Source organism: Aricia agestis, chromosome 1 (assembly GCF_905147365.1).
Source record: "Aricia agestis chromosome 1, ilAriAges1.1, whole genome shotgun sequence".
In the NCBI taxonomy this organism is placed as follows: domain Eukaryota; kingdom Metazoa; phylum Arthropoda; class Insecta; order Lepidoptera; family Lycaenidae; genus Aricia; species Aricia agestis.
Window position 1 is genome coordinate 7403991 of NC_056406.1, and position 13476 is coordinate 7417466.

A 13476-nucleotide genomic window follows, 5' to 3' on the forward strand; every position below is an offset into this window, starting at 1 on the left:
CAAGACGAGTAATGAGCATATTTTTCTTTTTTGCTTGCGGCCCTTTTATCTCCTACCAAAGATTTTCGATACTTTCTGCTTTTTAAATATGTTTACATATTTTAAAGTAATATTATATTAATTTATGATTTTTTTTTCTTTTATTTATTAAGTGCTTGTATTTTATATAGTAAGTATTTGTGTTTTGAAGAAGTTAATTGTTAATAAATGTTATAATATTTTAGCTAACATAATATTAAATAAGTAATTTTATTCATGAACATAAGTGTTGGTGGTCTATCTGAGCGCTAGCAATAAATCAATGTACGTAGGTTCAAGGGATTCCTTTTGCATAACAAAAATAAAGTCATTTATAGGATCAATTCGTAGATCAATTCGTAGATCAATTCGTAATCTCGAATATATTGTCCGAAAACGGCCCCTAAATGAAGTGGATGAAGCAGTTTTTCGGAATTTCCCTAACTTTTCGTTCGTACGGCCCCCCGGCCTTTATGGCTGGAAAAACTATGTTTTGTATTCATGCAGCGTAAGATTCTGTTCCTTCCGAGACTAATTTGAGATAAAAGGGTTTCCGTGTTCATAATAGAAACGTAAACACTGGCGAATACATATTGAGCGACTCCATCGCTGTCAATATTTATGATAGAAGCTCTTTACAACCTCAAATATGACGTATGTTGTATGTGCTTAGTGCTATCAGGAAATTGATTCACAGCCAGATGGCGGGCCCACGTAATGCGGTCTTGTTATGTCAAGCCCAAGCGACAAATCATGACTTTTACATTGACTTGACATAAGACCGTCCGTACCGTAGCCGTCCACAAGCTAGTAGCAATTTGTCTCTACGTTCACGTTGCCCTATAGCTTTGTCCACACTGTGCCTTTTTTTGTTCATCAAGGGCATGCGTCATAGCGCAGTCGACAACGTACGTGAGGCATGCCCGCGACGCATGCCCTCTGACCGTATCCAAAACTTTCGCTTAGTTCTATTTTTTCTGGAATTTCTTATGACCAAATAAGCCGCACATAATATTTCACCCAGAACGATCTCGTCGCACAAGTTACAAAGCTGACAGACTGCAACTGAACTTGACAATGTTGGCGTTGCGTTCGTTCACGCATTCAATTATTGAAAGCGCCAAACGAAAGTTGAATACAAAGAAGATGACGAAAATTGAAGACGAAAGAACATATCGTGACGAAAGCACATGGACATCGTTATTGATGGACAAAATATATACGTGTGTTATACGTATATATTTTGTAGTACGTATATATAGTGTAGTATTTTGTCCATCATAGGGTAATATTATACCTATAGAGTGTATACAGGCGTATTTTGTTTTTATTTTCAATGCAAACATAAACGAATTTTATGATAGTGTTTTATGATGACAATCATAGTTATCAAGCATAGCCCAACGTCAAAAAAGACCTTCAAAAACCTACCATTTATTAAAAATGCACATATCAGTAGGTACCAAATGGTTTTCTTCTTGAGCTTTTATTGGTTATTGCTCTATACAAGGTTTAACATTCCTTTAATTACAAATGTAATTTCGACTTTTGCCTTATCGAATTAAAAACTAAAAGCGAAATGCAGAAAATTGTAAAAAAAAGTAAAGTAGAGAAAAGTGCCATTCCTTGTAATGCAGACGCCGCTGTAAAATTAGCCGCGACGAATATTAAAGACAAGAGGACTTCGGCTGGAATTTCGTCGAAACACAGTTTTTCTGTTCGCTTTTGTACACCATAATCCAAAAAGGTTATTTGATTAGCCTACTCACGCGCCCCGCCTACGCTCTAAATGGATTTAATATTTAATCAGCTAAGGGTTCCGTACATATTATATTTTATTTTGTCAGGTAGGTACTTAAGTTACATAATAGTGATTATATTTTGTCCTCCTCATGTCGGAAAACGAATCGATAGACCCTCGTAGGGACGTGAAAACCCTGCGGCCATTACAGTCTGTGGAAGAAGTTAAACTTTACATTGTTTGTACATACTTTTGTTAGTTAAAGTAAAACCTACTTCAGTACCTTGATTCAACTATTTTAATTCAACACTAATATCTAAGGTTCGTTCTTTGTTCGATCCAGATTCCAGGCTATTTTGTTTCTTGCAAACTGGAAAATCACATCCGACATCAAACGGGTCCGGATTGGTAATTGATTAAAAACACTACAGTCTAGAAGTAAATGACTTCTAGACTGTTTGACGTATGTTATGCGTACATAATACATTAGAATTTGGAATAGTATTTTGTTGTTTGGAAGAAAACAGTCTGGTTCGAATAAGGTATGAATGTGCATTAATATTGCATTAAATAAAAGAATGGGATTACTCTTTTCAATCAAATGTAGGTACCTACATATAACTTTATTAAATTACCTCGTTAATCTATCTATAAGCCCTTAGTTAATCTATCTATAGTTCTTGTCTATAAGCCCGGTCAACTTTTCAAAGTCGGCCCAAAATAGAAACATTCACAGTCCATTTCAGAAAGGTCAGTCTGTTTTTAGTCTAGTATATTTTCGGGGTTGGTTGCATTTTGGCTGTAAATAGATGGTTCAAGGTTTTTCATGATGGGCAAAAATGTATGGGCTCTGGTATTGGACTCAACAGGAATGGATTGTATATTTTTAGGAAGGTATACCCATGTACATTAATGACCAATAGGGCGCTTGTCAAGATTCGTAGTACTTTTTGAATAAAGCCATGTTAAAAGTGACATCAGCACTCATACATTTATACTGTTAACATTACGTTACATTATAACATGATTACTTTTAGGGTTCCGTAGTCAACAAGGAACCCTTATATTAAAGTTTCGGTCTATCCGTCCGTCCATCCGTCTGTCCGTCTATCCGTCTATCCGTCCGTCCATCTGTCCGTTCATCCGTCCGTCTGTCTGTCCGCGGTTTTTCTTAGAGACTATAGGACCTACAAAGCTGTAATTCGGCCCGAATGCTCATATTAATGATGCCGACGATATATTTTTTTAAGGTACCTCCCCTACACATCAAACGGGGATGGTATTTTTTTTAAATAATGCTCTTGTCCCTGATTATAAGATAGAGGATTTAAGTTCTTAATACAATTTATATTTTATACACTTATACAGTCTTATGTCTACACACTTATCTTCTATTTATATTTTCTGTTCTGTCATCGTTACCTGCTCCGCCGTCCAAGGGTGAGCAGTATGAGGGAGGGGTTAAACTACTACTGTGAGCGTAACTCTAAGGGTTGATTCAGACCGCAACGCGACGCGTAGATGCATTTCTAAATTTGTATGGATTTGACAGATTTCAATTGCGTCAGACGTCTTGCGAATCTGTCAAATCCATACTAATTTAGAAATGCATCTACGCGTCGCGGTGCGGTCTGAATCAACCCTAAGGTGTACTGTCTAACGGCGGTTCCCAATATTTGATCTATCTCTGGTTTGGCCCTACTGGAGATAGGAATAGCTCACATTAAACATTAAAGACATATATTTTATGTCAATTGTGAGCTATTACTATCTCTAGTAGGGCAAAACCAGAGATAGATCAAATATTGGGAACGGCCGTAAGACAAGACATTCGTAATCTTTCTAAGCGCAAATAAATCTTACCACATAGACGACAAAAACTTTTTTTTAAAATGAAATAAAGGGGCAAACGAGCTAACGGGTCACCTGATGGAAATCAACTTCCGTCGCCCATGGACACTCGCAGCATCAGAAGAGCTGCAGGTGCGTTGCCGGCCTTTTAAGAGGAAATAGGGTAATAGGGAAGCGTAGGGATGGGAAGGGAAGGGAAGAGAATAGGGGAGGGTAGGGAAGGGAATAGGGTAGGGGATTGGGCCAACTACGTCGGTAACGTAGTTGGCCGTTATACGTGGGAGAGCCATTCTTCGGCACGAATGGGCCGGCTTGACCGGAGAAATACCACGTTCTCACAGAAAACCGGCGTGAAACAGCGCTAGCGCTATGTTTCGCCGAGTGACTGAGTTTACCGGAGGCCCAATCCCCTACCCTATTCCCTTCCGTACCATTATAGAGCAAACATATTAAAAATTGTGTTTTTTGTATGGGAGTCCCCCTTAATTATTAATTATATTTTATTTTTATTATTAAAGCATAAAATATTCAGCTAAGTATTTTGTGAACATTCCAGATACCTGTTGTCATCATTCATACCGAGCAAAAAATGTTTAAAAAATGACGTCGTTATATTTAATTTATTTCGTTTTTAGTATTTGTAATTACAGCGGCAACAGAAATACATAATCTGTAAATTTTCAACTTTCTAGCTATTACCGTGCTTGAGTAACAGCCTGGAGACAGACAAACGGACAGACATCGAAGTACCATTTGGGTACGGAACCCTAAAAAGTAGGTACAGCGTTAGTAACGTTCAATTTAAAGTTTGTAGCACCAGGACTCTGGAATACATAATTGGGACTTAAATTAGAACACGCTCTAATATCCTGATTGCCGTGTACCGGGTAATAAATGTAAGTATCATTGCTTCACAGGAGTACTTATAAATTATAATATTATGATTGTTAGGTCCAAACTTCAATTTCATACCTTCATTTAGTCACAGAATATATATTATTTAGTTAATATTTGTTTTTTGTATGGGACAATGCGACGCTGCCATGTTTAATGAAAATTAAATAATTATTTTATATTCCTAATATAATTTACTTCAATAATCCTTTCATTTATGTCTCATAATATCATATAGCGAGATCATACGTACACAAAGTTTAGTATGTTTGTTAAGCAAAAAGTACTGAATGGATTTTAAGGAAATATTGTAAGTATCGTAGTAGATTAGCACATAGGCTAATTTTTATCCCGAAACAGCACGGTGTTCCCGTGGATGGGTATTAACTCCCCGGGCAAACTTACTACTTGACAAGAAAATCGTAACATATTACGATCGTATCACATATACGAGTCAATATATTTTTAGGTAGGAGCCTGTAAATATGATATCCTAGTATTGATAGACCATGTTCATCTTAGGCTCACTTACTCAAGCTAATCTAGGTTAAATCCAATGCTATGCCTCCCTTTTAGTATTTATAAAACGGATGTTATGAAAAAAATATAATAAGTAACTCAAAGAATGAATCGCTCATTTTGCCAAAGATGTAATTTTAAATTATTGCGGATCTCTATCCCTATTTTTTTAAATCTAACCAACCTCTTGTTATCAGGGAATCATACCCCCTCACGCCACTCCCCGACGAGGTGGGCGGCGTCATCAACGAGGGTCCGCTGCTGCTGCTGGCGATGTGGACCCCCAAGGGCCACGGGCTGATCACAGTGCAGGACCACGACATCTACTACCGCCCCGCTCCGCGCTCTTCCACAGGGTACAGGGTGACGGAGTCAGGGAGACCAGGGACCATATATAACGGGGTGCCGGACTGGTTGTATGAAGGTGAGAGAGTTAAGTTTGTTAGTGTGACTTTAATGTAGGCCGCGCACAAGTTTCAGGTCCCTCGATAAATATAGAAGCTCAGTATTCCATTTTTAAATTATTATTAAAAATGGAACACTGCAAAATCGAACACTGGATGAATGAAACACTGGATGCAATAAGTATATTATATTATGTATTGAAAAAATATATGCTACACGTGCTCCAATAACCGCCTCCAGATCTTAAAGTAGTGTATCTTCGCACACCCGTAACCGATAATAATAATACCCCTCACACCGGTGTCGGTTTCATTAAAACCAGGCCAGGTACGCAGGAGTAATTTTATAGTGCCCAAGTGTGTGTGCAGCATACAAGAGCACTCTCTATTCCCTTACTCTCATAACCCAGTGGGACGGAAGACCGACACGACTGGCGAGAGATCAGGCGCAGGACCGACTTTTTTACATGCCCATCCGACGCATGGATCATCTTGTCAGACAATCAGGCGGTCAGCCTGAATTGTCGTAACCGATAGATCACCATGTAAGATAATTAACAGTTTGCAATTTCCATTTTAAAAAGAAATTGGTTAGGTTCAGCGGGGCTAAAATGGTTGCTTTGGAGAATCATATATTGAATCATAATATGATTCATTTTTAAACTCCACTTTGTGTGCAATTCATATAGTGATTCGCTTCGACTAATGATTGGTCGCCGCGCGCGAGCGCCGCGCGAGAGACCAATCATTGATGTAAGCGAATCACTATATGAATTGCACGCAAAGTGGAGTTTCGCTTCGATTAATGATTGGTCTCTGCGCGCGAGCGCCGCTCGCGGGACCAATCATTAATCTGAGTGAATCACTATATGAATTGCACGCAAAGTGGAGTTTAAAAAATCATATTATGATTAATTATATGATTCTCCAAAGCGACCATTTTAGCCCCGCAGATTACTAATGACGTAAACCAATGTAAAATAGGTCAATTCAATGACCGAAGCTAAAATTTCAATACTCTTCACGGCATACAGACCTTCCGTATTCGAACAAAAAAAACTAATTAATCAATTTATAGCGAAAAGGTTTTCTACTATACGGCACTGCGTTGAATTTTTAACCTTTCATGTCCGCCGGGTCGCGAGGGCACTTGAGCTCGGTCTCCTTTTTATACGCTTTGTGTCGGTGACTGTACCAGCGCGTTTTCATTGAAAACATTTTCAAGTCACAATTCAAACATCTATTTGCATAGCTTTGGCCTTCCCTTTTTAATTACTAATGATTTAAAATACACGGTTAAAGTTTAAACTTGGTTTTTGACGGCAAGTGGAGGATGCCTCGCTCATACTCAACTATATGCCATACTTGTAGGCAAAAACAAGTTTAATGAGTCAACAGTCAATACTCTATAGCCTATGCAGTATTATAGCTATGTCCACACTATGCGGTTTCGTCTTCAATTTTCGTCATCTTCTTTCTTTCAACTTTCGTTTTAGCGCATTCAATAATTGAATGCGTCAACGAACGCAACGCCAACATTAGCTCTTTTTTTTATGAAATAAGGAGGCAAACGAGCAAACGGGTCACCTGATGGAAAGCAACTTCCGTCGCCAATGGACACTCGCAGCATCAGAAGAGCTGCAGGTGCGTTGCCGGCCTTTTAAGAGGGAATAGGGTAATAAGGGAAGGTAGGGATGGACAGGAAACGGAATAAGGGAGGGTAGGGAAGGGAATAGGGTAGGGGATTGGGCCTCCGGTAAACTCACTCACTCGGCGAAACACAGCGCAAGCTCTGTTTCACGCCGGTTTTCTGTGAGGACGTGGTATTTCTCCGGTCGAGCCGGCCCATTCGTGCCGAAGCATGGCTCTCCCACGTCAAAGCTTTGTCCACACTGTGCCTTTTCTGTTCGTCAAGGGCATGCGTTATAGCGCAGTCAACAGCGAACGTAAGGCATGCCCGCGACGCATGTCTGACCGCATCTGACCGTATCCAAAACTTCAAAAATGACAATATTGGCGTTGCGTTCCTTGACCAATTTAATTATTGAATGCGCCAATATGAAAGTTGATGACGAAAATTTAAGATGAAAGTGCACAGTGTGGACATAACTAATGTCATTTTTGTTTTTTGAATACGGTCAGAGGGCATGCGTCGCGGGCATACCTCACGTTCTATGTTGCCTGCGCTATAACGCATGCCCTTGACGAACAGAAAAAGGCACAGTGTGGACAAAGCTAACGAAGTTCAAACGGATATTTAAAATCACAATTATAAATATATAAAAAAACAAACAGTCATAATATAAAACAAATTTGAAATTATATTTATGTCCCCAATTCCAAATATATAAATCGCACATTACTGCCAAAAATACCAACGAAATATCAATGTGAGATGTGAACGACCTGTATGCCGCTGGACGTCAGCTGATCGGTCCAATATTATTAGATGGACCACTTATTTTTATACAGAGTGTTTACAAAAACATAAAAATAAATATTTTTGAACGGAGAAGTTACTTCTACTTTTCGTATTTGCGCAATACGACTTACGTGCTACGTTATATTTAGCAATGAAAATAAAGTTTATTTTGCGTCGCCATCTGGAAAAAACACTAAAATTAGCAATAAAATCAGTAACTTATTCCCAAATATTCGACCGAAATAGAAATCACATTACAATCAGTAGCTAAGCACTATAGCACTTGTTAACATGGGTAACGTTCGCTTTATCTTCTTTATTTCGGTTTCATTCATTCGTTTTGTTATTTTGCATTGTGACTGGAATACTTATTAGTTCATCGACGATTCCGAGACTCCTACACGTGTCAAACTGAAAACGTGTCGGGAATGTGATAAGATTCAATTCATTGGAAAATATTACAGTAACTTAAAATAGAGAAATATTTTGGTCTTTCAAGTAGTATTTTGTTGTTCCTTATAATATTTAATTCATCTTAAATTCTTAGATACAGTATTATTTCCGGAATCAGTGACCTCAAAAAAGTTTCTGCGCTATATCTGCATCCTGTAATTACCACCGCACAATAATTATTATTATATTGTATTCTGGTTATGAAAGAACATGATCCGATGCTTAATAAAAACCAAAAAAGACGTGGTTCTGTCTAAAGACTGAAGGGGTAAAAGTTAAAGAAAAGATCATAATGATAATTGGTCCCAGACGTATTGACCAATCAATTCTTAAAACTAGGTTTTGTGTTATGAACAGTGGCAATGATGGCTGTGTTAACAACCGATTATATTCAAAACATCACATAATGTTAGTATACTTACATTCTTAGACCTGCAAAAAGATTTGCCTTAAGCGATGAGTGGAACACCATGGGGCCTTAGTGGGTAGCAGGAGTCCCACATACCCCGGCCGATATCCCCAATTTGCCGGGGATGCGTAAAGCATTTCCCCATGTTAAAAAAAAAGACCTGCAAAAAGGTATTAACTTTAACAATAAATGAAAAGCCTTCAACAACATTATAATTAATTAAATAAAAACTTTATATCTATTATCTATTAATAAAATCATTCTGTATACCACATTGGCACGGTACGTTACGCATCGTGTCTCGCTGCAGCGACGTCGGCGCTGGGTGATATAAATATCTAACTAACCTACCGTAATATTTTCTACGACTATTTACTACGCTCCTATATTCAACTCTCAATCGTAAAATATTCTATTATGCAACCGGCCTGATATTTTGCACACTGGGTGCAGTACTTTATGCTCTCATTTTATTTCTTAGTTGAATTCACTTACTTCTCCTATATTTTCTAAAATTTATATCTAGACAGAGATTTTTAAAATTATGGCTAAGATTAAAAACCAGTACATGTTAAAATTTTAAATTAACGTAGCTGCCGTGTAAACCGGCGTGAAACAGCGCTTGCGCTGTGTTTCGCCGAGTGAGTGAGTTTATCGCCCCAATCCCCTACCCTATTCCCTTCCCTACCCTCCCCTATTACCCGCAACGTACCTGCAGCTCTTCTGATGCTGCGAGTGTCCATGGGCGACGGAAGTTTCTTTCCATCAGGTGACCCGTTTGCTCGTTTGCCCCCTTATTTCATAAAAAAAATAGATTTCTCACATGGTGGGTTAAATTTTTTTAAATATTGAAATGTCATTGGATCTGTCAAATTAAGATAGGGGATGTTTAGTATACCCCAAAGAAGCTTCCATATAAAGCACTGACGATTCAAAGGTTAAGTAAGCCTGTAGGGAAATAAAAAAAATAAAGCTTCATATTTTCCTAACTAAGCTTCGCAGATATTTTATTTTGCACTAAACTAAATGATTTAGTACTTGTTGTCTAAAATATATTTATAATTTACCTAAATAAGCAATTTTCTGGATATTATATTTTCTTTTTCAAAACTTTAAAATGTCTCTTATTTTTTTAAACTCTTATTTTTTTATCAGTTTTCCCTAATGTAAAAAACCTACTAGGTCCTATGAAGCTCGAGTGACTACAAAATTAGCACCTTCCCCTCCCCTACTACTTGTTTTATACTGAGACTGAGATTTATATAATCTACCCTAAGGTTAACACGTTTCGGCTAAAATTAGACTATTAATAAAAAGTTAATTCGAAATTCAATAATAATTAACCTTTAACTTCGTGTGGGCTTTGTTCAATGTTTAGTATAAATGGATAATTTTGTACGGGTACTTGTATTGTTTCAAGAATGATTTTCTTCTATTTTCACTGTTTGCACTCTGTCGGTTCTTTGTGCTGTAATGAATGCAGTGACAACAAAATATACAAAAGACTCGGTTGTATAGCAACGTCTTTCGTTAACCAGGGGACTTTCTTAAAAAAGCTAGGAAGCTCGTAGTATTTTTAAGAAATTCTTGTATGTAGTAAATAACTTATACAGTGTGTGACAAAAATAATTGATAATACTTTAGGGTGTGTACATGTTCCTTGTAGAGTTTACTGTGAAAGTAGCAGCGCTGAAAGACCAAAATTTTTTTACACTTTTGTATGGGCAAGGGCCCGAACGTCACGAGTTTCCCCATACCAACGTGTAAAAAAAATTGGTCTTTCAGCGCTGCTACTTTCACAGTAAACTCTCTACAAGAAACACGTACACACCCTAAAGTATTATCACTTATTTTTGTTACACCCTGTATAATGTTGCTTGAACCAGAATATATACTAGGAACATGTAACGAGGTTATAATAATGGGGATTGTCCATTTTTTTTAATTTTGCTCATTACAAAAACATTTCGAGGAATAAGGTCAGTGATCGTTTTTCTGTATATAAAAGAAAAAAATACCCATTAGTTACTTATATTTTTGAACAAATATGTTTAACCTTAGTTTGACCTTCAATGGCGTTAAATTAGCAATAAATTCGACCAACATTATGTTTCGAACTTTTGGTAAGCTTCTCGTATCAGCTTTCACATAATGAGAACTTGCATTTGACGAACCAGCCATTATAAATAAGATTAAAAGAAAAAAACATATGCAGAGGTCAATTACTGGCCGCCGATGATGACGTCAGAGCGAAAATTTAAAAATTTATTGAGAAAAAAGTAGCCAATGAATTTTAAAATTATTTAATTTATATTCTTAAAATACCCTATTTTAACGAAAAAAAATATTAAAAGTACATGTGATTTTTTTTTGGACTATGCCCATTATGTAAGTAGATAATAGTTTTTGTAAAAGATACAAAGATACACAAAGATACCGTTTTTTTTTAAATTTTACATGTTCATCAAATATTTGAACATTAAAAATATTTTAACAACAGTTTTTAATTTTATTTTCAATGTTATTTTTATAACTTTTTAATGATTAAAACAGTTTTACAAGTAATTTGTTAACGAAAAATTGCTTCGGGCATTTACTAATAAAGGCGTGGGTTTTGTTAATCATAAAAATATATTATCGAACATCATTATAAAAATGTAATATTATTTTAAATAGAAAATATTGTATAATGAAAGTAACAAAAAATATTGAAAAGGTTTTCGTAAGAAAATACCTACATAGGTAAAATTTTCTTTGTAGCAGGTGAACAAAAGGCGTGCTCTAATCGATATCTTCAATATTTCAGCTCTAGGAAACAATGGTCGTAGTCTGAATCGTGACTTTCACTTTTCAGCCGAATCTTATAAGTAATTGTAAATGAACCATAATAAATTTCTTAAAGTCACCTTTCAACTTTTTCTCATTAAATCTTCTTTTTTTATAGCGCCAATTGAAACTTTTTATTATTTTTCATGAAAACACTAATCACTTGTGCATCTGCACAATTTAATTGCCGAGACGACCACATAAGGTTTTACCCTGTGAAAAAGATATGAGATCTCAATATGTAGAGCCAAACTTCTAAATCGACCTAACTCTACTGACCCTAACTTAAAAACAAATTCTACATATCAGTAAATATGTATGGCTCGGCTGTTTCCTTACTATAACTTCAGATTAGAAACTAAAACTGATGACCTCTGTGGCTCAGTTGGTGGGCTATCGGTAGCGCAAGCCGGGGGTCGCGGGTTCGAATCCCGCTGACGGAACGTTCCTGGGTTTTTCAAAGTTCCTGGGTCGTGGATGTGTATTAAATATGTGCATAATATAATAAAAATCTTAAATATATGTATAGTATAAAAGTATTAAATATATTTCCGTTGTCTGGTACCCGTAACCCAAGTCCTTCAGGTACTTAGCACGGGCCAGACTGACGTGGTGTGAAGTGTCCATAGATATTATTTATTATAGATATTATTTAAATATTCGCGTCACCTCCGCGACGGTGGCTCTATTCCAAGCTCGCCTCGTATTTACCTTTTATCATTGTAATATTATTGTTTCAGTGGAGATCCTGCAGTCCCGCACGGCGCTGTGGATGTCGGCTGACGGCCACATGGTGCTGTACGCTACCTTCAACGACAGCCTAGTCCATGAACAGAAGTACCCCTGGTACGGAGCCGCGTTAGACACTGATGATCCTTCGAAGGTACCACCAATTTACAAAAAAAGTTAAAAAGAAAAAAAACTTAAAAGTTTCATTAAGTTTTTTTTTTCCTACACCTACTAAGCTCTATTTAATGTCTATGTGACCATGAGAAAAAATCAAAGCTACTACTTAAATCACGAGAGGTATATTATAATAATGATGAATATCCAAATTTTTTTATATAGCGATATCGCTTGTAGTTTGTACGTGGGAGAGCCATGCTTCGGCACGAATGGGCCGGCTCGACCGGAGAAATACCACGTCCTCACAGAAAACCGGCGTGAAACAGCGCTTGCGCTGTGTTTCGCCGAGTGAGTGAGTTTACCGGATGCCCAATCCCCTACCCTATTCCCTTCCATACCCTCCCCAATTCCTTTCCCTTCCCTACCCTTCCCTATTACCCTATTCCCTATTAAAAGGCCGGCAACGCACCGGCAGCTCTCTGATGCTGCGAGTGTCCATGGGCGACGGAAGTTGCTTTCCATCAGGTGACCCGTTTGCTCGTTTGCCCCCTTATATCATTAAAAAAAAAAAATTTAAATATGTTATCTATACGACTAGAACGTCACAGGTGTTAACTACAAAATACTCTTTAGGTCTGAGTTTAACCATTCATAAAAAAACCAGACTAAAAACATGCATAATATGATTTAGCAGTTGACTCTTCCAATTCTATCTTATGTATTTCCTACTCAGCACTCAATAGCCTTCCATTCAAAATGCAGAATCGTCCGACTTAATCGTAGCTCGTGCCACGTAGCATATTCGTGGTGCTCGAAGACGAGAGCTTGCCAAAAATCTTATCTTTGTACATCAGGAACTTTTGGGTTAAACTTAGTTGAGCTTTTTTCATGTTTTAACTGAGAATATCTTAAATTTTCTAAATTGACCTAGCTCATTATTTTTACTACTCCCTATAGAAAAGTCAAAATTACCATAATTTTATATTTAAGCCAAAAAAACCTTATTCAAAGTGTCTAGTGTCTACTTAAACTAGCAATTGCCTTCTTACCTAATTTACTGCATTTTGAATATAAATATTACATAATATAAATA

General features: G+C 37.0%; 1 protein-coding gene across 2 annotated transcripts in view; it reads left to right on the plus strand.

Annotated features, from left to right (window-relative positions):
- The window catches only part of LOC121725636 (inactive dipeptidyl peptidase 10), a 154793-nt gene that overhangs the window by 125735 nt on the left and 15582 nt on the right, over positions 1-13476 (plus strand). For both annotated transcript variants that reach the window (XM_042112658.1, XM_042112668.1), the window contains exons 6-7: positions 5221-5447; positions 12278-12420. In XM_042112658.1, coding sequence (XP_041968592.1) covers positions 5221-5447; positions 12278-12420 — 370 coding nt within the window. The remainder of the gene's footprint in view (positions 1-5220; positions 5448-12277; positions 12421-13476) is intronic.